At 38.2% G+C, this 27,698-nt stretch overlaps 1 protein-coding gene across 6 annotated transcripts in view; it reads right to left on the reverse strand.

The window, feature by feature from the left end:
- Nucleotides 1-760: 760 nt before the first annotated feature.
- Nucleotides 761-27,698, reverse strand: part of AFF4 (AF4/FMR2 family member 4) — a 56,328-nt gene continuing 29,390 nt past the window's right edge. For 4 of the 6 annotated variants that reach the window (XM_041119376.1, XM_029998036.2, XM_041119377.1 and 1 more), the window contains 17 exons: nucleotides 26,282-26,318; nucleotides 23,884-23,932; nucleotides 22,551-22,571; nucleotides 21,938-21,992; nucleotides 20,914-20,951; nucleotides 20,386-20,548; nucleotides 18,930-19,847; nucleotides 16,528-16,616; nucleotides 14,691-14,928; nucleotides 12,421-12,518; nucleotides 10,590-10,653; nucleotides 10,304-10,440; nucleotides 9,831-9,902; nucleotides 9,022-9,115; nucleotides 7,814-7,857; nucleotides 6,724-6,947; nucleotides 761-6,116 (listed from right to left, as the gene is read on the reverse strand). In XM_041119376.1, coding sequence (XP_040975310.1) covers nucleotides 5,998-6,116; nucleotides 6,724-6,947; nucleotides 7,814-7,857; nucleotides 9,022-9,115; nucleotides 9,831-9,902; nucleotides 10,304-10,440; nucleotides 10,590-10,653; nucleotides 12,421-12,518; nucleotides 14,691-14,928; nucleotides 16,528-16,616; nucleotides 18,930-19,847; nucleotides 20,386-20,548; nucleotides 20,914-20,951; nucleotides 21,938-21,992; nucleotides 22,551-22,571; nucleotides 23,884-23,932; nucleotides 26,282-26,318 — 2,460 coding nt within the window. In that variant the 3' untranslated portion in view covers nucleotides 761-5,997. Of the gene's footprint in view, nucleotides 6,117-6,723; nucleotides 6,948-7,813; nucleotides 7,858-9,021; nucleotides 9,116-9,830; nucleotides 9,903-10,303; nucleotides 10,441-10,589; nucleotides 10,654-12,420; nucleotides 12,519-14,690; nucleotides 14,929-16,527; nucleotides 16,617-18,929; nucleotides 19,848-20,385; nucleotides 20,549-20,913; nucleotides 20,952-21,937; nucleotides 21,993-22,550; nucleotides 22,572-23,883; nucleotides 23,933-26,281; nucleotides 26,319-27,698 lie in introns of those variants that run through there. The other 2 variants (XM_029998034.2, XM_029998040.1) reach the window with 2 other exon arrangements.

Below are 27,698 nucleotides of genomic sequence, written 5' to 3' on the forward strand. Positions count from 1 at the left end.
CCTCTGCAGCACATGCTTCAGGATGACTCTCTGGCCAAGCTCAGTAAAAGGACTCTGCATCTCGTGTTCATTTTTGTAATGGTTCTTTTTTTTTTTTTTTAAGGTGTGAATTAAAAATTTATATTCAGCAAACCACCTTGGTTTTTGCTCAATACCTTGGTTTTCCTTGTATCCTGTGAGCAAAATGTATGATGAGTGCACAGCTGGTGTTTCGGAGTGCTTATTTCAAACTGGACTTTAGACATTTATCCTTCAACCTGGCAAGTGCATAAAGTAGATCATGCTTCCATCTCATTTCAGTCTCAACAGCTGGACTCTTACCAGTACTTCAGATAAAGGCCTGTTAGAAAGAGGGAGCAAACAAACCGATAATACTGATAGCATTTTCAATATCCCAAATATATCCAGTGATAACTGGAAGGAAAAGTATTTACTTTTAATTACTTCTAATCAAATTTACTTAAATAAATGTCCTAGACTGACTTTTGCCACTGAAGTATCTACTATTTTAAAATAAACTGATCAAAACCCAATTTTGACCTGTTGTGTGTTAACTCGGAGGGCCGAAAGAAACAAAGCCACTTTTGATTAGACAAATATCAACAAGTCTGGGACACAAATACTGAATGCTATTTTCCTTTTGTTATGCATAGAGCACTAGGATCAAAAAAGAAAACTCTGCTTAAAAATGCAATACCAGGGAGGAGAAAGCCCATGCAACAGATACGAGCACAGTGTTTTTGAAGTTTAATACAGAAAATCTATTTGATATTTATTAAACTTAGTTTCTCCAGTTACAGTTTTGCATTGTACAAAGCATTTTAATGACACAGTAGTTAAAAAGATCTTTACAAATTGAAATGTGATACCCTTTTCTCCAAATATTTTAATTGCCATAAATTTGTTTAAAAATACACATTAAACGCATGTTTCAGACACTAAACTTTCTATAATCTCAATACCACAAAATACATAGAATATACTATACAGATGTGGAAAAAATCTAGTTAGTATATAATACTTTGCTCACCATTAACAGCTTTATTACGTGAAATGCACATACTGACTTAGAAATCCTAATTTTGAGCCCCAAAGTACCCTTTGAAATTTCAAATGTATTGCAACAAATAAAATCACAGTTTGTTTTTTTTTTTTTTAGGTTTTGGTTGAAGACAGATGCCTAAATATTTTGATAGAAACAAAATGTAACACATGGACTTGTCATGTACAAAGCATAAAACAGAGACATCCCATTATAGTTACTAACAGTACCTTTCTGTATGATTAATAAGGGCTTCATTTATAAGTGACAGGTTAAAAGTTACCTTCCCCCACCCACGAGCCCTCCCCCAAAAGAAAAACCCTTCTTCACCAAATAATAATTTCAAATAAGATAAAGGATTTTTAATAAATATATAAGCACTTTATCCTCCATATACAAAATTTCTTAAAACAATTTAAAAGGGGGACCAGATACAAATGTAAGGAACTGTGCTTGCAAAAGTCATGCCTGGTCCTTAGAGTTGAGTTTTCAGATGTATAATGCCAATGCAGCCAAAAACAAATGCTGCAGAAGTACTGTGCACCCAACTACATCAACGATTAGGGTTGCATATAAAAACTGAAGACAGGGAACACTGCACTCCAATTTGCCGGTATCAGCTCTGTTAGCACGTGTGGAGAGTTACACCAGGAATGGATACACTTCCATTAAGCTTCCAGATGAAATTAAAACAGGTGAAGCGTTTACATGATGATAGCCTACATAAACTCTATGCTGTGCCACAGCATTTCAAATTGCTCCGTATAGCGTATTCGACTGAAACTCAGCTGAGTATTGGCAGAGAGCAGAGAGCCAACGCTGTCCGAAAGGCTGACCGCGCACAGACCAGAGCTGCTGCTCTGCCACGCACATACTGGGAGAAGAATTTATTGACTGTACAGCTGACCCTCCCCTCCCTGCCTCTCCCCGCCCCAACACGGCTGTTTTCACATGGCATCATGGCAGCAGAGACCAATTCCTCAAAAAGTAATGGAGTTGGACATACATCACGGTTCCCTGATTGTTTGAGTTTACGTAACTTTCCCACTTAGGAAATTTGTCTCCTGGAATAGGTCTGGATTTGTCTGAGTTGGCTAGCAAAAGCTTTGGCTACTCTTTATACTTAAAGATGTCTAGCATTAACTTTGTTGCCTGGAACCACAGGGTTTTCCGTAACACTGATTCATCAGATGGGAGTAATTTAAACCCTGACCAAAGTATTTGTCAGAAATCTAAGAATTTGGAAGCTGTTTACTCCCCAATGGGTAATTCAAACTTGACTTGCTCAGGCCCTTTTGTATCTGCCTTAATATAAACACTGCAGTGACAGCAAATATCTGTTGGGTAAATGAAATATTAAATACAGCAAAGGTAGTCTCTCTTTCCAGTAGTTTGCCATTTTGGCAAACGACATAATTATCTGCCTACGGCTTTATTTTACTTGCCCCAGGCAAGCGCTACATTATTTCCATAAAGTACTGACTCTCTGTATGTTGGGGCCATTCATAAATACATTTCAGGGCATTTTTTTGTTATCACAGCAATCAAGCCTCAGCAATCTAAAGGAATATACATTGCACTCCTGTATAATATGCAATATTTATCACCAATAAGATGGTGATTCAGCACTCAATAAATAATATATCAATATAGTCAGTTGCACCATAATCTAAAAACAAGTATAACATATACTTTGGACAGACTGAGTTCATATATATATACATATATATTAAAAGACACATACAATACAAATTGCATACTGCCATCAAAAGCCAAGGAGAGCCATCCATATGCTCTGCTTTATGGCTAATAATTTCAAATCAAAATAAAAGTCTCGGGCTGTTTTACTCTGGTGTCCTGAAGATTTGTTTATAATTACAAATGGTTGCACCTTATCACCTAGGAACCTGCAAGTTTGACAGCAAATTCAAATAGTATTGATATCTGAGCAAGCCTAGTCTGATTAAGCCATTTTTAAGATTCACCAACTGGGACCGCATTCAGTGAGGGAATTAAAATTACAGCGTTGATATGTATTTAATATATGATCATCTGGGGAATCATTTAGGAAGCCAGGAGTTAGGGATTCCCTCGTCGTTAGTCACTAGTGTGACGTGCATTAGTACTGAAGTGGCGTGCATTTCCACTCTGTTGTGTAGAGGTACGAAAGGACAGGTTTAGACCGTTCGCCTGCATTTTGACAGAGGGATGGAAGCCTATTACGTACTTGTATTTTTTTTTTTTAGCTATGAAATCTGACAAAGTACATAACTCTCGGAAACAACGGTAAATCTCAAATTAAGATATGCTTTTGGAATTGCGAAGTTTAAATTTATCTGTTTGAAATAGCCACAGATGCATAAGGCATTTCTTGTCAATTAACAAGACCACTGCGTATCTCCCGTACAGACAGAAGACCTGGGACAGCACTCTAGAGGATATTTTACTACGAAGTATACTGTTTAGGTGGGACACTTTCAACCAGTTCAGGTCCACATTTTGACACGATGTAAAAAGTCTTCTGGTCATTTGAAGACAATTTTTTAAGATCCACTGATCTAGTGATAAGCGATACATTTTTAAGAGACCAATTTAGCGTGACACCAAAAGGTATTTGTGGGACTCTAGTTAAGGAAAAAAAATTCCCAGAGATGAGACCATTCCTGCTAACAGTAATGGTAACTGTGCACAAAGGAGCAAGCCAAAAAACAGCCATGCTGGCTAGTGCAGCACTACACAAAAAATAAACTATGAATGCAACTTCTACAAAGGTATTTTTTATATAGCGTCAAAAGTGTGCTAGGCACTTTAGAGTATTAAGGGAAAAATAGTTGACAGTGTCCCATTAACCAAGATGCGGAGTTTGAGGGTACAGAGTTCTGTCTCGAACAGCAAACACTAACAGAAACGTGACCTTTGCACAGTGATTCAATAAAAAGGATGCTCCAACAGACCTGAAGAGTAAATTCAGCTATCATGGAAAAGTCACAGGTCTGTTAACCATGTATCAATTCGTACGTAGCAAAGCTTTTCTGGAAGTACAAAACACGCTGGAACACAAAGGAAGCTCTACGAATATGCAGCTACCTTTTAGTAGGTTACTAATTTGCAAAACTTCTAAACTCTTAAAGCCCATAGGACATACTGCAGTACTAAGTAGCGTAGAATTCTATTCCTTCTCTTGAGGTTGCCGTGATTTTGGCACTTAACTACAACTACACAAAAAATTTAGTGCAATAATTTTCCTGAACATGCACGTTCATATCTGGTACAGAATAAAGGGTTAAGTGGGAGAGAAAACAAAGCAGCATTCCACAACCTCACTCCAAAGGATTCAGAGTTTGACTCTTCAAAAGGAGACCACCGCAATGAGAAGTCAGTTTGTGTGACGGACACTAGTACTTTTAAAAAGGAAATGGAATTTTACCAAAGTACTGCAGAAGACCACTGCATACAGTATACCTGGTCCTGCTGTAAAACATCTTGTAAACAGTTCATAAAATCTTCATCTAAAAGTAAGGCATAAGGCACACCAGACATGTTAGGGGCACTAAGCAATACTGAAAGCAGTAGCATTTTAAACCTTTTACTCAGACAAGCACCTTACATGGAAAGGTACTTTGGTTTACACTTTTTGAGAGCAGTCAATTGCAACTCCACGAACCACTTCTGTTGCACCAAGTCGCTCCCTTGCAAGTGAGTATTATGCTCCATCAAACATTAATGGGACCTTCATTAACACGGGGTAAATACAAGTTTTAAATCCATTCTGCATCAAAACAGTCAATTTCCCTGTAATAGCAGGTGTGCTCCCACCCCACGATGGCTGTTGCACTGTCATCCTGTAGTGTCCATTACCTATCAGACCCTAAAAGGAAAAAAATGGACCTCGATTTCTACTTAAGATTACTGGTTTCTCAGTCAGTGGAAAAGATGCAAATGACAGTTCTGGTAGGAATTTAACTATTGTTGGTTTTTTAACCACAAAGTTCACTGATTTTCTAAGTGTCAAAAAATGACAAGCACAGAAACAAAATGTATTTTAAATGAAGAGATGCAAAAAAGCACAAGATTGTCCTTTTCAGAAACCTTTCCTGTATGCATCGCACCTATCAGACTGAAGTTCATTCCTACACCATTACTTCAATAATACATTAAATGCAAATTACTGTAATGTTTTGTGATTGTTATAGTGTTAATTGATGTTTTGAAACTGCCTTGTAAACAATCCAAGTCAGATCCAGCTAAATACTTTTCCATATAAATTTCTTTATAATTCATTTAAATGAAGTATCTTAATACGTAGAAGAATATCTGGAACTTTTCTATTTAGTACAAATTCTGCAATAATAAATCTGTAGTTGTCATTTATTAGTTGACTCATAGGCATTAGGCATGAAAAGTATGGTGTCCCTACACGTTAGAACCTATCAATCCTAGTTCCTTTTACAGGCTCTACCACCACAAGACATTACAGAGTAACAAAGCTCACAAAGTACTTAAATAAAGTGTCTATGTTTAATTTCTCCTAAGTACTCGAAAGGGTAAATTTAGGGAAGAAATAGCTAAAACTGCCCAAAACTGGGCTTTTCAAAATTAAAATTAAAAAATTAAAATAAATAGGATTTAAACTGACTATTTATGTATTATGACTGGAATTCCAATGATCTATCCAGGACAGATCAGCAAAACTACACCTTTATATGTAGCAAATTTTAAAATATTTAAATAACTTAAAACGGGAATACTGAAGAAGTCCATTAACCAGATGATTTGGGGTTAAAACACAAAACACAAATGAGGATGGGAGACATGTGAAAGCATTCCTTGCTCTTAGTGTCAACTAAGCAATGTGTTATGGCAGTCTTCCTTATTGACATGACACAGTGTTGTGGAGATAAATCAGAGGCAGCGAGAAAAATGTGTTCGATTTTCCATTCCTTCAGTTCAAAATATCACTTGGCATCCAGGCGCAACCAATGTAATCCCTGACGGGTGTAACGCACTAGGTCTGTCATGATGCTTGAATTAAAAATCAGAGGGCCCATAACTTTATCCAGTTCAGCAAAGAACTCTAAAACAACAGAAACACAAGTTAAACTATGCACGTATTTTTAAATGGGAAATATTACACCCAACCCTCCCATCCTTTCAGCATGGATCTTTTAGATTAAGATAGAGAGGAGTCATGAGAGATGGCTGAATGACGGAAGAATAAAAATAAAGGAAAAAGGTCCTTTCTAATCAATTTCTTTTCTCTTTTGCAGAAGACTGGCTGATAAGAATAATTAGAGTATGGTTAAACTATTGTAAAACTTCCTTGGCCTCCCCCCTCAAATGTGTATTTCACTTAAGAATTTCAGAAACGGAAATGTACCAAGTTCCTCTTCCTACACCAAACATTTTACAGGAAATGCAACAAATTTTTTTTTTTTTTTTTTTTTTTTTTTAAACCACATAGCTGGTAGGAAACATTACATCTCCAACACTACCTTGACAATCAAGACAACCAGCTTGGGGTATCACTGTAATCGAAGGTGTAACTTTCCATCTCACTTTTGCAGAGGACCTGGTTAAGCATCCTGCGCACCATTAACTGCAACTCCACAAGTCAAAGCCTATAAGCGTTTCAGCGCACTCTGGTACATCCGATGTTATAATCCACCTGTGCCAGCCCTTACCTTTCTGTTCTTTAGACAGCTGTTCGGCTTGGTCCCAAATTTCAGTGGCATAGAGGAAGTTGGACGTAACTTGGACGTAGCTGGCTGCCATCTGATGGATCCTCTGGGGGATCGTCACCGAAGACCCGCTCCCTGAAGGGTTGGCTGCCCCGGAAGAGTAATTTCCTGAATTCCCTGGAGACAGCTTTGGAGAGACTGGAGACGGCATACCGACAGGCTTGCTGCTTATCCAAAGAAAAATATTAAAATGTAAAATGCATACATATATGTACTTCAGGCACATCATGCTGTAAGATGCCCTCTAAGACCTCTCTTCCCACACCTCAGGGTGCGAGATGCTAAAGCACTCCCATTTTACACATCAAGAAGTCGGGATTTGCCCTACAACAAATGAAATGCATGAGTTGGTAACAACTGCTGAGCATCCTCCAGTTCTTAACATTTTAGCTTCACGGCCAAAACCTAACCACCAAACCTCATCATCTTTTAACTCAATAAAATCTTAAATTCATTGTTTAAATAATTTGAACCTTAAAGAATAATAATTAAAACATTACAACTACATGGTAACTATACTGCCATAATATTACACTTTCAGATAACACGATGCACATCTGAAATGCCCTCCTAAAACTCACAGAGTAATCTATCAAAGGTCTATTGTTAAGTTTTAAAGAATAGAAGTAAATTGCTATACTATAGAACAGACAATCCTGAAAGTACTTGTAACCTTCTGGGCTTGCAGCATTAATAAAGCTATTGTTTTGAGGGGAAAAGCATTAAATAAAACAACAAAACTCACTGAGATAAGTGACTTGTGTGTTAGTGACACACTGACCCTTTTTTTTTTTTTTTTTGCAACAAGGAGTTGCCTGACAAACTCTCTGCAGAGCACTATCACAAGCAGCAGTCTTCCAAACCTTTTATGAGAATAATTACACAAACATCTGAATCAAAATCTACACCCTTAGAACAACCACCCCAACACTTTAAAGAGTGAAAAGCTACTCTTTGAGCACCCCAGGCACACAGTTTATGCAGAAAACTAGCTAGAAGTTGAGAAATACAGGTAACAGCTTTTACTACTTACCTTCCCATACCAGGTGATGGTGCTTGAGAATTATTATAGGAATTCTGTTTGAGGAAAAATAAATTTGTCACCTGATTTATGTTCATACTTTAACTAGTTATACTTTATCTGGTTATTTAATTGGTTATTTTTGACCAAATTCATTTTTGTAGTTTTTCTTTTAAGCAATAACCAACATTCTGAATAATATCAAAGTAAATTCAAATTTGGGAAAATATCCTTTTTTACTGATGACTAAGTCACAAATTAAGGGATTATTTTAGTAACACAAAGAAGGCCACTAAATATATATATGATTGGAATAGTCCTCTGTTCTAATCATTACATCCCATTGCCTCTTACGAGAACATTTTGGTTTCTTCAGCCCATTAATAGGAAGAAATCTGTTATTACTAGCATTGAACAACTAAAGATGTCTCAAAAAAATGGAGAAGTCAGGCATGTGATGAGCCTGTTTCCTCTCAGTATTGATAGCTGGAAGTTTCAGAGAAACCCAATGACATTAGCTACATACCCCTAAGTGTTCCTTTGAAAAATCTCAATTTGGATTAAGGCCTGACTAACATTACAGAAGCAACATAACTGTTTTTCTCATCTGCAACATCTTGATTCAGATAAATTCATTCAAAGGACATCTCTCAATCTCCTTTCTCTGACAGCACTTTTAAATCAGTTGCACAGGAATTTAGATAAATTCACTGGGAGGGGGGAATTATAAACAAATATCTAACAGCCCACTGCAAACAACAAAAATTCAGAAAGACCAATTTGGTTTTGAATTAGAAGTTGGCTCTGGCACCAGCTTTTGCGAAGGCTGAATAGCTGCAACCCATGTAATACATCCCTAGATCCTGAATTCCCTTAAGCTTAAACATGAAAGTGAAGTTTCAGCTTGTTACATCTGCAGCAAGAAAAAACATTTTTAAATTCTCCTTGAAGCCTACTAAATTTATTAAAGAAGACAAAAGCTCAATCAAATTATTAATAGAGAGCTTATCATGCTAGGACCAGTAGGGTTATGACAGCCATGCTGTGTCTTCCCAGTTTTACATTACTGAACTTTAATATACTTTCGAGGTCCAGCTCTGAATAGGGTATATTCCAAGTTCACATGTAGCAGTCTGAGAATTGGATTCAGGAATTTTAAGTGATGTAGAGCTTTAATTTGATTAGGTTTTAATATTTTAAGAAAATACATATGCAATTACCTTCAGATGTTCAGTCAGAGTTTTAGAATATTTCAATGCACTTTCCTTTTTCAGTTTGAAAAGCCTTAGGTATAGTAGAGATTGGCACCGAAGACTGACCAAAGACAGAATAACAAAACATTTACAGTTAAAGTCAAGTTTATCACAACTGACTGAAGTTCAAAAAACTAGTAGCTGTGTCTTTAAAGCTTTCTCTGCCAACTCTGAAGTTGTAACTCAACTAAAAAAATCCATAAGCACCTTTAAATTCTCAAGGAAATAAAAATAGCTCTGTGTGCCTTAAGCTGAAACTGTAATTTTCAGTGATCTGGCTAATATAATCCAGTTCTCAACTCAGAAGACAACACTAAATTACTTCCTAGACAAGGAGTTCATTTATTTTTTGCTTGTGTCAGGACATACTGAGTGTAATGCATTCTGCCATGGCCTCCCCTTTCTTTTCCACCTGACACCAATTGATTCTGGTCCTCTACACCTGCTGCAGCCATTTCATTCATCTAGGAGGCTAGTGACAATTCTTTACAGCCAGTCCAAATTTTGACTTATCACTGGGTGAGTACACAGGAAGGACTCCCATCCTTTCTGCTGTTACTCCTTAATATTTCAAGGACTTGGCCCTTGTTGTCAACATCCCCTCTGCCCCAATTTCCAGTAATCAGATACACAGCATTAATCTTCATGTACAGCCAAGTGGAAAATTCATATATTTGGTTCAGAAACACCTGAGAACTCAGTGTAGTACAGCATTTCATGTAGATAAAACATTTGAAATTAATCAGTGCATTGTAGTAAGTTCAGAATACACATACCAAAGCACTGCTAGCCTTTTATCTGCAGCCGTAGCATCCGGTGCCAAGTAATTCTTCAGTTTCATAGTGTATCTACAAAGACATCAAGGAAACAACAAAATAAAGACTACAGTATCATTTATCAATTGCAAAACACTACCTTTCTTATGAATTTCTAGTTTCAACTGTCTTCACCATTTCAGGAACCTCTCTCAGACCCTAAACAAAATGCTGGCTAGGTAGTAATTAGAGTAATTTTGCTTCTCATGTGTTACACGTTGTAGAGAGACTCCAAGAACCGTAGCAGAAAGGATCTCAACCTTCACGAAACCACTTTAAGTCTCAGCAACTGGAACTAGTAAGCGATCCAGTTTTATTAGAGAATGATAAAAGTTTTCAAAAGCTGGCAGCAAAACTTTAGTAAATCTAAAAGCTCTGATTTCCAGACCTCTTTCCCACCCACTTGACTTTTGTATATGCTTTGCAATGCTTACTTGATTAATTCCACAGTTTCTGAATACATAGGGAACGGGGACTTGGATTCCTGAGCATTTTTCTCCAATGCATTCCCACACTCAATGAACGACACTACAGCATCTAGGTAGTACACAGCCTTCTCAAACCTGTCAGACTGAGGAGATTGGAAAAAACTTTTAAGGACAAAAAACAGAGAGGAAGTACAAGAAAGCTCCAGTACAGAAGGGCAGCAAAATGGCAAAGGCAGTAAACAAACCCCAGTACAATGTGCAAACATTGGATAAGTACTGGAGATTTACTTACCAATGCATCTGCATTATGTTTTAACTTCTTTGCTTCTTGTAAATAATGATCAGCTGAGTAAGTCCTGCAACAGAGGACACAAATTTATGGACTCAGCCCCATCCACATTGCATTTCCTTTTTTGACTGAAGTTCTTAATGTTGCCAAATTTCCTATCTTTTCTGTCTAAATCAAGTTACAGGAGCTACATACTATGATAAAACTGTTTAAAAAGTTGTTAAAACAGTTAACCAGTATGATTAGTTGCAGTATGATAAAATTGTTAAAAATAGTTTAAAGTTAGTTCTCTAGTTTCAGGTAATTCAAAACAGTATTTCAAGCAAATTGATAAGTACACATGATTTGGTTAAATTTATTGCATTTGATAGCCAAGCAAACGAAACACTTGACCGACAACAGGAGCAGGGGAAAGAAAAAAACCACAAAATTTGAGAACAAATTAATCCAGCACCGCCAGGACTGGCATTACTGAGGGTGTGAAATGTTTAAAAACTATGATAATAATACAAAATAAATCAAGATGCATTCAGGTGTTAATTGCTTTTGCTTAGCCACCCAAGACAATCAATGCTAAATGACTTTCACAACTGGATGAGAAGGTAATCATAAAAGTGTAATTATACACTTCAATATATTAATGTATTACCTATGAGTTGGTTACAGTTTGAAATAAATTCTCCCATCCATCCTATCTTACTTGTCTAAGAATTAAAGGTCTCTGAAATCAACATTTTTAACTGTCCACTTACAGGAAATTGATGTCATTACAAAGCAACAGTTAATATTAAAAATATTATATACCTACAAAATTAGTTCAATCAGTTCTAGGCCCAAGAAATCCTAAAATGTGTCTATCATAACCATAAGGTTATAACACGTCACCATTCCAAAGCACAATGACTGTTCCTTGGAGGGTGCTCTCATTATGTCTTCCTATACTTCAATACACATTCAGATTTTTTTTTTTTTAAAATCTTATCTCAATTTCTTGGCCCTGTTTTGTCTTGGAATAATTACAAAATCCCCACAAACTATTTTGTCCTAAATGATTGACAGTGTACTCTAATCATCAAATTCCCTTAGCTTTCTTCTTTTTTTTTTCTTTAAGGAATAACTATCAGGAGAAAAACACTAACCAGCTAGCTTGCCCACTTCCGAGTATTTCTTAACCAGGAAGCTACTTTTACATTTAGTATAAACATAATTTTATCTGTGAAGTGAATTTAAAGAACAACAAAGAGAAATGCTTTAAGAGCAAGCGTTGTGCTGAGATTTGAATTGGTACAAGTGAAACCTCAAGTCTGCACAAGACGGTAAAATACTGGTTTTATTTTCTTCTCAAGATACTTTCTTTGACCCCACAGGATTAAAGCCCAATCCGGCTCTTGTGGATCCGGAATTTCAAAAAACGATGGCTCCTCTTTACTATCAATGACCACAATCTCCTGACTGTAAAGGACACAGGCTCTGTTGAGAAGAGAACAGGCAGATAGGTAGTGGCAGTGTCCTGCTAAGGTGAAAAGGCCCCATCAGCATTTAAAAACGGAACAACCTGAGCTATTTAAGTCTGCTGCGTGGTCTTTTTATGCTCGGCAGGAATGCACAGGGCAGGCTACAGTTCCCCCTCAAGGACTGCGCTGCCTGCCAAGTAAATGGCAGAGGGAGCAGTCAGACAAGCACATCGCTGCAGGAACAAAGCACAGCTCTCCAGAGTGTGAGCTTGGCTTAACAGCTTCTGTGAAGCAAAACGACAACTCTGCTCCGCAGGGAGCTGGCTACGCTCCGAGATTCACAGCCCCACAAAGGGAAAGGCACCTTTTGCGGTTCTTACCTATCATCAAAAACAAGTTTTGCTCTTCTTGACTTTGAACTTTCCGTAGACTGAGCAGATGCAGGAGGGCAGTTTGATGAATTGTTCAGAATCTTTTCCTGAAAGGAAAATTGTTGCCAAATAATAAATTTAAAGAACAGTTAAATCTTCTCTGGCCTTCAAGAAAAGCATTTGTTGTATAAATTTCCCCCATGACTTCACACTTTATATGCAATAAAGTCAGTTTTGCAGCTGCTTTAGCTGCCATTCACCTCAGACAGTAACACAGCTTCATGAGGCTTTCACCTAATGCCAGCACAGAGGTACACACAGAGGCTGTAATCAAGCTCCTCACTAATACACCAGGAGATCCCCATTAGAGGAAGTAATGCGGCCCTGGCTTTCTAGACACACCCGGGTCCAGGAAATCCCTCCCTGAATTTCCCATGTCACTGTTTCTAAGTCCTGTTTTTCCACTCTAACAAAGAGATGATGAATATTTTTATGATTTCTCATTTCTATCAATAATACACTCTGCTGAATGTCTTTGCCTTGGGAAAAAAAAAATTTGGAAGGATAAGCATCATCTTCAGGGAGAAAAGTTAGCTGTCTTCACAACACACTGTCCTTGCTCCTCTGTCCTGGCTCGACGTGACACTTCAGGCTAAAGACTGGACACTAGAAACATTCTGTGAATCCTAAGTGAATCCATTTTTAGCAGCTAAAAAGTATAAAACAACTCCCCAGCTTCATATGTGTTTTCTGCTCTCTTGATTTATCATGATCAAAGGCCATCTATATAGATGTATTTCATAACCTACGTTTATCAGATTATTGCTAACCAGAAGGATCTTGGAGCTGCAAGGCACCAGATTTGCACAGCAATGTACTATCTACCATTGTAACGTAGAAACAATAACAAAACATGCAGTGCAATGCAGGAAGACTATATGCTACTTTAAGAAAGGCATGACTAAGCATATCTGAAGTATAAAACGATAAACATCTCACAAATTAACAACTGGCTTAGGGATGTTTCTATGCTGATGAATAAAGAAAGGGCAGAGCCTCAGCCTGTAAGGTAAATTCACTATCTACAGTTCCTGGAAGTGTCTTACACAGCCACCGATATACGCAACCCTGCCAGGCTTCTAAAATCTCATGGTATTAGCATCTGAAGTAATACAGCATGTCACCCAGTTCAGTCGTTCATGAACTCCACCCTGATGACTAAGTTACTTTCTGCCATTGCTAATGTCTATTTGCCGCTTTACTCCTCCCCAAATCAAATATCTTTCCTGAACATTTTTAGACTTTGCTTCTAAGCTTTTCAGAGACTGCAAATCCAACTGCTGAGGTTTAGCAGTTCCTCAAACTACTGGAGCTTCCACAGCCTGTCGGAGGCTTTGGGGCTTTGCTGCAGCGAGCGTGGAGACAGCCGCACCAGCACCTGCAGCATACATCGGAATCGCAAAGACAAAGGTGAAATCCCACCCAGTTAAACGTACTACACTCAACAATTGGCTATACAATAGAAACTGCTCATCACAGGTATTCAACAACATACTCTCAGATGTCCTCACAGGCTAATTTCTGTCCAGTAATACACATTTCTATACTGATGAAAAAGCATATTAAAATTTAGTGACCTAAGAGTATAATTTTCCTATAATATTTTTAAATTCCATCACATCTAAGTATCTTCCTAACCTAAATCTCTTAAAAAACATTTTCTGCACCATCTTTATAACCATGTTTTCTCCACTCTAACCACAGAGAGTGCTGTACATTCCCGAGCCGGAGTTAAAATAATCTTTCTGCAGTCCTACAATGTCATTAAATGAGAGCTATAGTTCCGCACCCTAGCACCGAGCGTGGGCCAAGCTCCTGCTCTCCTTAAAAATCAGGACACAATCTGTATCTGCTCTGACAAGACAAGAGTAACCTCATTGTTCCATTTACTGTTGTGGAAACAGCTTTCTAGTGATATTTCTTATGAACAAATTAAACAATAAATAAGCATCATCAGTAATCGGAAGATGACTAAACACATTTCACTGATTAACATAAGAATTTGGGAGGAATAAGCATTAGTATTCCATGATCTCTCCCAAGTTGTTTTCTAATTTATAGACTTCCAAGGTACTTAAGCACTATGACATGAAACAATGCATATCTAAAACTAGTTACATTTTAACTTGAACTGCCAATTATTGTTTAGATCACACAGAGCATGTCAAACTGCAAAGCAAAGAAACAGGCTTAAGGCATTTACAGAATAAGCCCTTTACCTTGGTTTCTTTAGCACTGCTAGAACCCTTCCCCTCCGTCTTCTTTTGTTTAGAAGATGAGCTGCTTTTAGTGCCACCGCTACTCTCCTTGCTAAGGTTGCTGCTGGACTTTAAGGATGACGACTGACTGACCGTCCTCTTCCGGGACCCATGTTCTTGCTTGGAATCTTTCTGCAGGACTGGGGCAGCAGGAGACGGCAGTAAATCCTTCTCTTTAACAGCACTTGGCTTTGAAGACCTGGACAAAATTAACAAATTCAGGTTTTGTGTTTCTTTCCTTAAAAAACAAAACAAAACAAAACCCCAAAACCCAACACCACAAAACTTCTAAAGAAAATTTTAAATTTAAAAAAAAATTTTTTTTTTTAAACAAACAAGATTTTTTATTGTTAGACCTAGCAAACCAGATATGGAGGAAAAGAAAGAGAACAATCATCCGGTGAGTAGGTTTCTACGAAGCCAGATTAAACTCGTTTTCACCATTTTATTTGTTCTGACCTGAAAACACAGTAGACAAGTTCTAACCATAAAACCACATCCCTACAACAGTTCTTAAAAAAACACCCTAAACACTTACAACACAAGAAACTAATGCCAACGTTAGCGCCAGCCTGTCTGTTGCAGACTAGCCAGCCTAACAGCTCAGAAGAAAGATGGTCCAGATAAATATTCTCTGGAACCCAGGAAACTGGAAAGCCTTCTCAGTGTAGCCTTTCAGTACACTCTTACCTTGGCTGCTGAGGACTACCGTTGGCTATTCCTGGCTTCCCATAATAATTATTTCTACACAGTATTTTTATAAAATCATATAGTTTCATTTAAATTAAATGTCCTTCAGACAACTGCACTGACGATCAAGCATATATCAGAAATAACAAGTAAAAAAAGCATAGTCAAGCTAGAAATGCACCTGTTCATTCTATATCTGTTTCCTAACAAATAGTAAGACACTGTTTAATTCAGAATGGGCAAAAAAGATTTCTAGCATCTGACATACTGCAGCTTCTCACATATTTGTAATTTGGCAATTACTAACTATACAGAAATATTTTCCATTACATAATTATACCAGTTTTCAGTTGCTTGATCTGAAATAGCAGAGTTTAAAAGGCAGTGGGAAAAAAAACCTTATTCCTTCCTGTGGATTAACACTGACCAAGAAATAAATCAAATAAAAGCATAATAGCTATTACAAAAAGCATGGAAAATTACAGAAATAACATACAAGTAAAAGAGTATTAACGTTATTGATTTGCTAATTCTGTATTACTTTGCTTTTGTGTCATTCATACTTTTGTGTAGCTAATCTATCAAGCAAATGTAAGGCTAAATCCATGGATCCAAATCTCAATGCTATCAGCTTCCCAGACAATGCCACTTAAGTAATTTATTCGCAGTTTACAAACTTGCTAGCTAAATGGAGAATTACCAGATTGGGTTAATTTAAAAGCATACATTTTGCAAGATCAAAAAGCTAGATACACAGCTGATTTCTAAAACAAAACAAACCCCCACTGTATATTAGAGAAAAACCAGGAAACATATATTCCACAATACACCAACCCTTCACATGAGGGATTACCTTACTTCTGTTAAGTAAAACAATTGTCCTTGGCCAATGTTTTTGATTATGGAAATTAATTTCCACCAACTACCAGTAGAAACTCTGAAGTAAATCTGTCTGAAGGGTAAGAAACAATGAAATTGTACCCAGTGATTAATAATGAAGAAACACTTTGTTGGAGGTGGGGAGGAGAAGAGGGGGGGAAGACGGGCACCCATCTTCTCCTTGATCACCTTGAGCCTTCAATGTTGAAAACATAGCCAAGATACTCACTCCCTACTGCTAGAAGTCTTGTGTCCTGATGGAGCTTTTTCTTCCAGTTTCGTTTTCTTGCTTTCACTGGCTCTGTTTTCATCCTCATTCTGAATAAAGCAAACAAGAAATACATCCAGGCAAACATCCACATTTACAGCTTCACTGAGAGTGGCAAATGTTCCGCATTAAGAGACTTAATTTAGCAGGCATTTTGCAGTGTACAGAATAAGATATATACAGACCACAAAAACATGCCCTACAACATCTAGCCCATATCAAATATTTGACCAGACCCTGATATTGGAACATAACGAAAACCAAAGTCTGGCTTCTAAATTACCAACCTGCATAAAAGAAGTAGCAGCTAAGTTGTTCATTTTAGCACAAACATATTATCACCACGAAACACTGGAAAAATCTGCTAAAGGCTTCGCTAAGAGATCAGGAGACAGATTTTATGTTGTGGAGCCTAACATAGGTTAGGCCACAGTGAATGTCAGAAAAAGGTAAAAGTCTTACAGTCTATTACAGTAAGCTCAGAGATGTGAAGACTAGACTTTTATATAAATTTAATCCTAAAGTCAAAGAGTCTTGAAGGTAAATTTCTAAGCTGTCTTCAGCAAGCACTGGAAGTATCAATACAGTGAATAAAATGGAAAAGAGGGCCTCACAGAAGTCATCTGGAAACATAACCCAGGTTCAAACCCAAAAGGTTTCATTTTTGTTACACCGATGCTGCAGCCCTGAGCCTAATCATCAAGGAAACACATGAGCAAACAAGGTGTAGAAATCAAGTGGTGACAGCTGCACACAGAGCACTCACAAACCTAAAAACTGGACGGGTGGGGGGAAAGGGTGGGGTTTTCTTTACTTGCCTCAAACAGGCTTGCATCTTCTCTAGCATGCACCAGTAAGCATCAGAGTAATCTGAGGATTCAAAACCATTAACAACCAGACTATTTGCTGAGATAAAGCCTAAATTTAATTGATCTTGCCAAAGCTTTTTGGTTTAGGTGTAAGAGCCCAAATCTTTAATGCTGTAACTCCAAATGTGTACACGTCAAAGAAATAAAAGTCAGTGTATTCAGAGCCATTACAAGCATGAGTGCATTCCCATGAACATTAGGAATTATACAGTAACACTTGCAAAAAAGAATTAATCACTGTACTGGTCAGAGTTATTCCTGTTTTACAAAAAAAGCTCATACTTTCTCACTTCATTTCCTCACCCAGAGAAAACAGGAATCTTAGTTAGGAACAGTACAGGAGAAACCTCTGTTTGCAGTTACATGTCAAGTGTCCTAGATGACACTAATTTCAGCAAGTGATCAAGTTTACTTAGGTTGCTCAGTAGGAAAACTGGTTTAACTGAAATTATCTACCTCTGGAAAGTCAAATGACTCTCTGGATGATATCATATAAACCTTTGATTCCACATGTCAACAAAGTCTTACAACCACTGCCAAATCCCTGTCAAAATGAAATTTTCAGAATGAAGTCCAGAGTAGCATGGCAATTTTTGAATCCCTGGACCGGGGCTTCACAGTCCTAACTTCACGGAAACCAGAAATTTATAAAAACTCATTGGGTCACTGAGTTCATCTGACAGCTACAGGTTTGCTCTTTATACAGACTATGTTCTCAGGTTTCTAAAAGCAGTTTAAAATTACACCACCAACTACTTCTTACCATTCCCCCCTCCAAGAGTATTACTTCTATTCAGCTCCCCCACTGATTCCTGTCCATTTTACTGCCCCCAGGCATTTCAACTATAAATAAAAATCATGGAAGATGAAATGCTTTTTTAGGAAAGATTAAATATCATTATGGAAAGATCCCTCTGCTCCCAGTAAAGCAGCACCCCTGAGATTATGGTTTCTGCTGCTGCCATGCCCCAGGCCCATCCTTTGTCCTGGCAATATGTAATTGCATGATTCACTGGTTCAAGGAGCTGATCCAGCTGAAAACTCCCCCCCGCCGCCCTTTTTTTCTTTTTTCTTTTTTTTTTTTTTTTTTTGGCCAGGTGAATTTTCCATTGAATCAGCTGCCTGACCTGGCCTGCAGTGCAATAAGGGCTGCTGCCAGATCAAGTGGAGGCATGAGAGGGCAGGATGCACTACTCAGAGGTACAGAAGCTGCACTACCTCCATGAGCTCTAGCTACAGTGCTAACACTCCTACTGGTGCAACCTTCTCCCTTCCCCTCTTTGCTAAAAAAGAAAATCCCAGTAGTCCCTACTATAACAGCACAGGGATGATCAATGTGTTCTGCATAAAACAGCTAGCCAAGGTCATCTCCTAAATTGCTCAGAGTCACTACATTGAGGTATGATCTGGGCTGCTGAGCTACACGCTTGACACCAGCAGCAATCCACTACGGGGCTGAAATAACAGGTAAATCTCTCGCTACAAAATTATCACCTGCTTATGTTTCCTTTTGCCTTTTGTGGAACTTTTGTCAGACGGCTGCTTCTGGGATTCTCTGACGTGCTTCTCTGGCACGTTTTTCTTTTCCACTTTGGGTGCGTCAGCATCCTTGTAAGGCTTCCCTGGTATTCTTGATAAGAGGCTCAGGTCAATCTTCACAATAAGTGGGTACCTTTCATCAGGATCACTGAGTGGTGAAAGAAGCTCTTTCTCTTCCATAGGAGAGAAAATTCTTTGCCGAAAAAAGCCGTCATCCTCCTCCATGGAAGATTTAACAGGAGTCCTATTGCTCTCAGAGTATTTGGGTGTTTGTGATGAAGGAGGCAGGCTCTCATTTTCATCTGAATCAGAGGATGAGGTATCTGTTTCTATGAATTCCCTGGATTTCTGGGCAGATTTGCTTGAAGCCTTGTATTTCTTTTTCTCTGTTGTAGGCCGAGGGGAAGATTTGGGCTCTTTCTTTATATTGGGTTTTCTGGAGCCCTTTGTGGCTGCCTTATGCCTGTTTGAAGGTATATTTGTTGCCATGTCTACTGGGGTTTCACTTTCTATTTTGAGACCTCCTCTAGGCTCTTCAACAGATGTCTTTTCTGCTTTCTTGGGCTGCTTTTTACCTACAGTCCTCCTCTGTGTTGAGCTGTCACTTTGGGCAGGTGATTTCTGCCTGCCGCGACTGCTCTCCGAGCCCTTTTGGGTGGGTTTGGAATCTCGCCCCGGTGTAGAAGAAATCGAATCCTTGGATCCACTTTGATCAGTGTACCCGCTCCCTGTCCCCTGATCCCGTCCCTCTTTTTTGTAGCCTTGGGACGATGGGATATTGCTGTCCACAGAAGAAGCTGGTGACACTTTATGTGAATTAACTTTGTTCAACCAGTTATCCAGTTGCCACTTGTTTGTTGGTGGTGGCTCTGGCTAAAAACAAATAAAAAAACAGCATTAGAGAAAATATTTCACATTTCTTCCATCTTTTCCATGGGTCAGCTGTATTATGCTGCATGCCAAAGCAAGAGGCACACCAAAAAACCTGTGATAAACAACGAATGAAAAATAGGTCGATGAATACAGGTACAAATAACAGCTCTCATTTTTCCTTCACCTGGAGCAGCTGCTATCAACAGGCAATATTTGCTGCCATAGCTTTCCAGGCTAAAAGCCTGCAGTTTTTTAAGGTACTGTTACTACATCTAACTTCTGCTCTCCAAGAGGTAACCAGTGGTAAAAATCACCTCAAATTCAAACATCAAATACATGCTTATATAGAGAATTGTTACCATATCCAATTACAGGTACTTCAGCAAAAGAATAGTCCGTCTTGAAATTGATCCTGTGTTTGTCAGTCTATTATTTTCTTTTTTTAAAGAGTTTAAGAATGTATTAATCTTTTCTGCTTTTAAAACTCAGGATTAATGCCAAGCTAACGAAGACAGCCCAAATACATGTCAGATCCTACCTCAGGGGATGCACTCTGTGATGGTTCATTAGCTTCACTATCACTGGAACTGCTTTCACTTTCAGAGTCAGATCCTGAACTGCTTTCAGATCCACTATGGCTGCTTGAGTCATCCCTTGAATTATCTGCTCCTTCACTGTTATGCTGTGAAGGTTCAGAATTACTGAAAACAAAAATGAGGAAAAATCAACAAACACTTCCAAGGCACAAACATAGCCTAGAAGTCCTTTCATTAGAAAGAATAAAATGTAATATTTTAATTAACATTTACTAGAAAATTCAACATAACTGAACACAGTTCACCCCAGAACCAAACAACAGCCTTTGTTTTTTCCCCCTTCCCAAAGTGGTTAGCTTAATTTATGGGATATATGCTATTTAATCACTGATTAAATTCTAATCACCTTTTGCTTTAACACAAGACAAAAGACAAACATGAATTTTAGAAATAAGATCAAGTCAAGAGTGCTGACTGGGCTGCATATCACCACTCTGCTTTCTATGCTGCAATCTACCAGGAATGCCTACCTTCCAGGTGTGCTCCTTGGCACTGTCTTATCGCAGTCCTGCAATTAAGAAAAAAAGCATGAAGCTTCTAGAAGTTACTTTAGGATTGTATATACAATTAAGTTGCAAAGCATCAATTTAGAGCCTTTAAATTTTTTAAATTATTTAGCCTGAAGAGCATCTTAATTCAGTACTTGAAGCAGTTTAAATAAGCATTTTCCTTATACAGAAAGAAAAAGTTATTTTCTCCAAGTTTTCACCACAAATCTGTTATCTGAGTCCTACGTATTCTGACTACAGTTCCAAGAGTTCCTATTTCCAGCACTCACTGATACCATGTTTCCATCTTTTTGAAACAGATGATTCAACATTTTACAATGTTATTCCTGAGATGCCCAGAGTACTAGGAGTTAACCAACTACATGTACTATCTCAAAGTTTTCCACATGAAGAAAATCAAGCACTAGAACTGGGAACAGGAAGAAAAGAAACAAGAGAGGAATGTGATTACTGCTGCGTAGCACAGACTCCACAAGTATTTTTAATTTAGCATGCTAAATGCCATTTCTGGCAGAAGCTGCACAAAGTTAATATTGACAAAGAGGAAAAAAGAGACTTTTCGATAAAAATAAAGGTGCTGCTATACTCCCAGTTACAGATATAGTATCCCCTGTCATCCCAAACACAGTCCCAAGCTACTAAATGGCAGAACATGAAGGGTTCTGTCTTTAAATGGTGGGCCTTTACATATGTTTTAAAGTATACTATTGCTATTTTATGTTCAGAGAAAGCCCATTTGAAATCAGTAAAACAAGATTTTCTAGATAAAAGCATACTGTTTTCACAAAACAGATAATTTTCCCCAAGTTTACATCTAGGAATAACTGAGGCTTGTCTAAAAACATTCCATTTGATTTTTGTTTCTTAATCATAAATCTCCTCTTAAGCTGCTCATTTTGCTGTTGGAATATTGAACACTGCTGCAGTACTGAACCGTGAATGCATTCTTTTTTTTTTTTCTGAAACTCTGATTTAATGAACATACCTGCTCTCCATCGCTGTCTTCACTACTGCTAAGTTTTAAGTCATCTTTCAACATACTAAGTAAAAGGGAGAAAGTGAGACAAGTTTTTCCACGTACTTTAATTACTTTCAAAGCATTCTTCTATATTTCAACATGCTATTGTTTATACTACGAAGTAGGCTGCGTGGGTGATATCCACAAGATGCCATTCTAACACTTAATGTTTAAGAATGGTGAGTTAAGTCATTCTTTAGAGAAGAATAAGGATTCTAGTACTTTGACTCCTCAGTTCACTGTTAAATTTAGAAAGGAAATTTGACACAATTTACTAATGCGGGAGGAGCTAACTTGTGTATGTTCAACTTCTTATACACAATGGCCAAGAATACTGTTTTAAATAGAACCAAGAAAGCTAACACTAGTGGCTGTTTCCTGTCTCGTGGCAACAGTGCAACTGTTCTAAGCCATAGTTATTTTATTATTATACAAAGCCATAATTATTTATGGTAGTCATACATACACACACTATTTCACAACACTGAAAATATGTGAACACACTGAAAACACATAGCAGCGTACAAGGCCTTTGTGCTTATTGAAAAACATCTTTGATTACAGAAATAAAACATCTTACTCTGTCTGGTTCGATTCACATCTGGAGAAAGAAAATGAGAAAGGATTAAAAGTCTAATACTTCCGAGTTTCACAGTATAGCTGTTCTACTGAATATTTTTCATTGCTATCCTTTTACAAAAGATGCATTTATCTCCTTTTTTAAGTTTTTTTGACCAGATCAGACTTTTTTTTAAAATGATTTAAAACCGTACTGTCACAGTAAACATCATCTCAACTTTCTTCCTATGCAACTTTCCCAGTTCAACTCATGTCCAATGCTACCTCTTCTTCTTAGATGTTCTCACATTCCCCAGCTTTGGAAATAGCACAGTTCCACCTTAGCGGTCTATACTGCTATGACAAAAGCAAAGCCAAATGGTGAACTTCTATTTCTACCACTTGTTGAACTGGCTGCATATGAGCATCTTCTTAAACTACATGTTTTTGGGAAACTGGCTGTAAGTCTACAATAATTGAGGGGGGGTTCTTTTTGTTCTATTCCCTTCCCATAGGTCACGTGCTTTTTAATCTTGCCAATACTGTAACGTGCACAGACCAGCAGAAGAACTAGACTTCATTTTGTGATTGCATTACAACAAATGTTAACTTAGAATAACAAGTTTTCAGAATCTACAACCACTTTCATTAAACATACAATCAGCTGGTAAACCTTTATTTTCATGGACATATTAGTTTGGATACAGTCTTTTAACAGCACATAATTGATATTCAGGTATGAGAAAGGTGGACTACAGCCATCTAGAATATTCCAATTGCTTTTTATTTTTTCTCCCAGCTGCATGACTGACAAAGTAAAATGTTGGGTTGGTGTGCAGAACTAATAGAAATGTTTGCCAGTCAGTTAAGAGGCTGAGTAGAATGAACTTAACTGGATCCCAAACATTAGTTTTCTATCTCCTCCTATACAAAACAGTTCCCCATCCTGTCTATTTGTGCAACTGCTAAAAGCTGCTTCCAGCTGACAGCTCTGCAATGCACACGCTTGCTAAGTCCCGTTCCACCTTTCCCATTCTTATCTGCTGATACCTTTCTAGTTCACAAGCCAATTCCAAGGTCTAAACTCTTGCACACCTATCCTGACAACTGACAAGAAAACAGGGGAATGGAAAGGCAGCACAGTGTATTTGTTATTCACTCCAATGTGCTGTATTTGGTCTGCTGTCCTACAAAATAGCCGCTTAAAGATGATCCCCTTTTTCTGCCAGTCAAGGAGAAGTATGCTAAAAGAGTCTGTGCAAGAACTGACACATTCTAGTAAAAGAAACAGCTATTTTCCAAATCTCTTAAAAATAGACTATTGTTTGAAAAATGTTTTCTCAACAGCTACTTACGATTTGGACTGATGACCATTGGATGTTTTTGATGAAGGATTATATCGTTCTAGAAGAAAAAAGAAACGCACAGTTGAAAACTCAGCCAGAAAAATAAGTCACTCCCAAGTTGCCAGAAGTACACACTCTTGGATAAACCGGCAACGGCTGCGTAGACAGGAAGACCCAACAACTAGCTGACGTGAGGTACAATCTCCCACAGACTGAATTGAGAGGATGCAGAGACAAAATACTAAATACAGCGAGTAATTTAATGTATTGGACCTGCGTAGCAAGGTTTTGGTAGCGGGGGGGCTACAGGGGTGACTTCTGTGAGAAGCTGCCAGAAGCTTCCCCTACATCCGATAGAGCCAAGGACAGACGGCTCCGAGACGGACCCGCCGCTGGCCAAGGCCGAGCCCGTCAGCGACGGCGGTAGCGCCTCTGAGATAACAGATTTAAGAAGGGAGGAAAAAAAAGTTGCCGGGGCACAGAATCTGCAGCTGGAGAGAGGAATGAGAATATGTGAGAGAAAGAACTCTGCAGACCCCAAGGTCAGTGCAGAAGGAGGGAAGGAGATGCTCCAGGCGTCGGAGCAGAGATTCCCCTGCAGCCCATGGGGAAGACCATGGTGAGGCAGGCTGTCCCCCTGCAGCCCAGGGAGGTCCACGGTGGAGCAGATATCCACCTGCAGCCGGGGGAGGACCCCACGCCGGAGCAGGGGCCGAGCGCGGAGTCCTCCTCCCCCTGCGGAGGAAGGAGCGGCAGAGACAAGGTGTGAGGAACCGACCCCGTCCCCCGTCCCCCTGCGCTGCTTGGCGGGGAGCAGGGGGAGAATTCGGGAGTGAAGCTGCGCCCAGGAAGAAGGAAGGGGTGGGGGAAGGTGTTTTAAGATTTGGTTTTATTTCTCACTACCCTACTCTGGTTTGATTGGCAATAAACCAAGTTAATTCTCCCCAAGTTGAGTCTGTTTTGCCCGTGATGGTAATTGGTGAGTGATCTCTCCCTGTCCTTATCTCGACCCAAGAGCCTTTCATTTTATTTCCCCTCCCCTGTCCAGTTGAGGAGTGATAGAGTGGCTTTGGTGGGCACCTGGTGTCCAGCCAGGGTCAACACACCTCATTGAATTAAAAAAAAAAAATCTAGAAAATTATTTAAATCATTACTGTCTAAACAAATACACACTTAATTTGTTATTAATGGTGTGAAAAACTGTTTTGTTCCTATCAAGATTAATCTATTGCCTTCTACATGCTGGATACAGGATATAAATCAGCCTGCCAAGCTCTGACTTGCTTCAGCATCCCTACTTAGCTTTTCAGCAGATGAGCAATGTTTAGATCCAGAAATCAAACTCAGAAACCAAATCTTACACTAGGAATACATACTGATATAATCTGCTTTTCAGTCTCGGGGTCGGGGGTTCCTTCCCTTTTCTTTAATTCTGGCAAATTGCATAGTTCAACAGAAACAATAACTGAGGCTGTTAAAAGTTTCCAGAAAATTCAAACAGGAGTTAAAAACTGGTTCTGTGTTTTGACTAACCTTGCCTCTCTATTTACACACCTGAAGATCAGTTGCTCCTATAACGTAAGTCAATGGTTTAGCATTATGGAATTAAGTTTCAATTTGTTTCCTTAATTCCCCACTGCACCAGGTGTTTAGATTAAGCTGCTTGTGAATATCTAAGAATAAACCATTCTTCTTTTACTATTTAATCTGTTTAATCACTTCAAGAGGGAGCAGAAAGAGTTTTGGAAGGTAACAGCACAAATCTAATTCAATTTTACCTGGTATGTTACCTGTGCTAAATTATTAATTTCAGTAATATTCAAAACAATGTTACAGTTAAAGAGAAATAAAAGCCGCTTTTATCTAAATCCTGAAAATGCATTCTGGGACAAGAAATTAAAGGATATTACTATGAATATTACTATGTGAGTTCTTGACCAGATCTCTAATTTTAAAATGACAAAGTGAAAACTAACAGTGAAACTGCAATGTTCTTTTTCTATTGAAATATAAGCATAAGACTATTTTGGTTTCTAGTATGTCCCCAAGCAGTGAGTTGAGTTTTTTAAAGGGTGTTTTGTTTTAGTACTCAGCTATTTTCAATCAGATCAACCCTGAAGGCATTTTTTCAAGAATTAGAAACCGTGACAAATTATTTTTTTTTTCCCTAAAAGTTAGTAACAACCTTGACAACTTAGTCTTAACTTTCTAGTTCTCAATAAAAAATGCAAAAGAAAATCAAGCAATTGTTTTACAGATTAAAACTTGAGAAAGTACAGAAATCTTAACTTAGACTCCAACCTATGACCAGTCTGGAAAATCTCATTCTCTAAAAAACATGACATACTAAGAATACCGAATAACAACAAAAACATTAAACATATTACAGGAAGTTTAATATACTTACTCTGTTCTCCAGTGCCAAAACTGGACTGTTGAGACTCCTAAGGGAATAAAAGAGCACAAATGTTTTTTTTCACTGAGAATTTTAGCATATCAAAACCCATGCTTTAAGCAAGGTATTCTTTCCACTTAAAGAATGGCACCTGACCTCTAAAAAAGGAAAAAAAAGCCTAACAGCAAAAGAGAAAGAGTGATTCTTTATCTGGGCCCCAGCTCCTCTCACCAGCTATAATGGCACAGCCAGCACTCTCCTCTTCCCTAGCTCAACATTCCCACTTGCTTGGTTTTAAGGAAGGCCATGTGCAGTTGTACCACGTGATAGCTGGAACTCCAAAATCCCTAAGTAACTTCCATAAATCCTATCTTCGTGTATGTTTAGCATGGAGAGGGATCGTTCAGTATGTTTTTCTTTATTTTCCCTATACGTGAAAAAGCTGTGCTGCTAGTTTTATGTATTTTCATTCAAATTCTTTTCTCAGCATTTTTCTTTTTCAGACACATACAGCATCGTGGTGGACAAGCAATGAGTATAGTAACAACCTATCACCAAAAAAAAAAAAAAAAAAAAAAAATCTCAGCTACAGAGGAGCCTAAGAGACAATGAAACTTAAAGTCTGAACAGCTCTGCACACTTTGCCCAAAACCCTGTTCTCGCAGTGGCTCCACGCGAGTCCCTGGGAAATGCAGCCAGGCACAGCTGGCCAACACATGATTCCTTCTCCCCAAAGGCCAGATCTTCATGTAATCAGACAGTTCACTTGTACAAAAGCCAATGAACAATGATACATAACTTCCTTTGATACATAATGAATCTGTTACCTATAAATCTAGGCGTGAAAGATGAAGCCTTGCAAATTTTAGCACTTGTACGATCTTCAGTATTCCCATTCCAGAAAACCCAGTTCTGACTCCCAAGACACAGTAGATTATAATTTTTTTTTTAAATCCTAAAATACTGTTTTAACAAACAAATATGCAGAGGCTACCGAGTTACCGAAAACCTACTTCTAGGCTAGGGTGCCATTTTAAAATAGGACCTTCCTGACCTCATTTTAAAATGAGGACAAATGCTGGCTGCATAAATAAAAACTGAAAATATTTGACTCAATTCATAAAGTTATATACACAAATTTTACTTAAGTGCTCTGGCAATGGCAGACCAGAATTACAATTCAACAATGAATTCCGGGTTTTTTTTGGTCTACCCATGGACCAGTCTTCCCAAACAGCCAAGTCAGTAAGGTGCAGCAGTTATATACACAATTTACAAAATTTAGTTTTTTAAAGACACAAAAGCTTTACAGAGCAAAGTACACTTGGATATTTCTAATTTCCCTGAACTTTTTATTTCAAAAGTGAAAACAGTTGCAATAATGCATTGAACACGTATTTTGTTGATTGGGAACTTGATAAGGAACTTT

Source organism: Aquila chrysaetos, chromosome 22 (assembly GCF_900496995.4).
Source record: "Aquila chrysaetos chrysaetos chromosome 22, bAquChr1.4, whole genome shotgun sequence".
Taxonomy (NCBI): Eukaryota; Metazoa; Chordata; class Aves; order Accipitriformes; family Accipitridae; genus Aquila; species Aquila chrysaetos.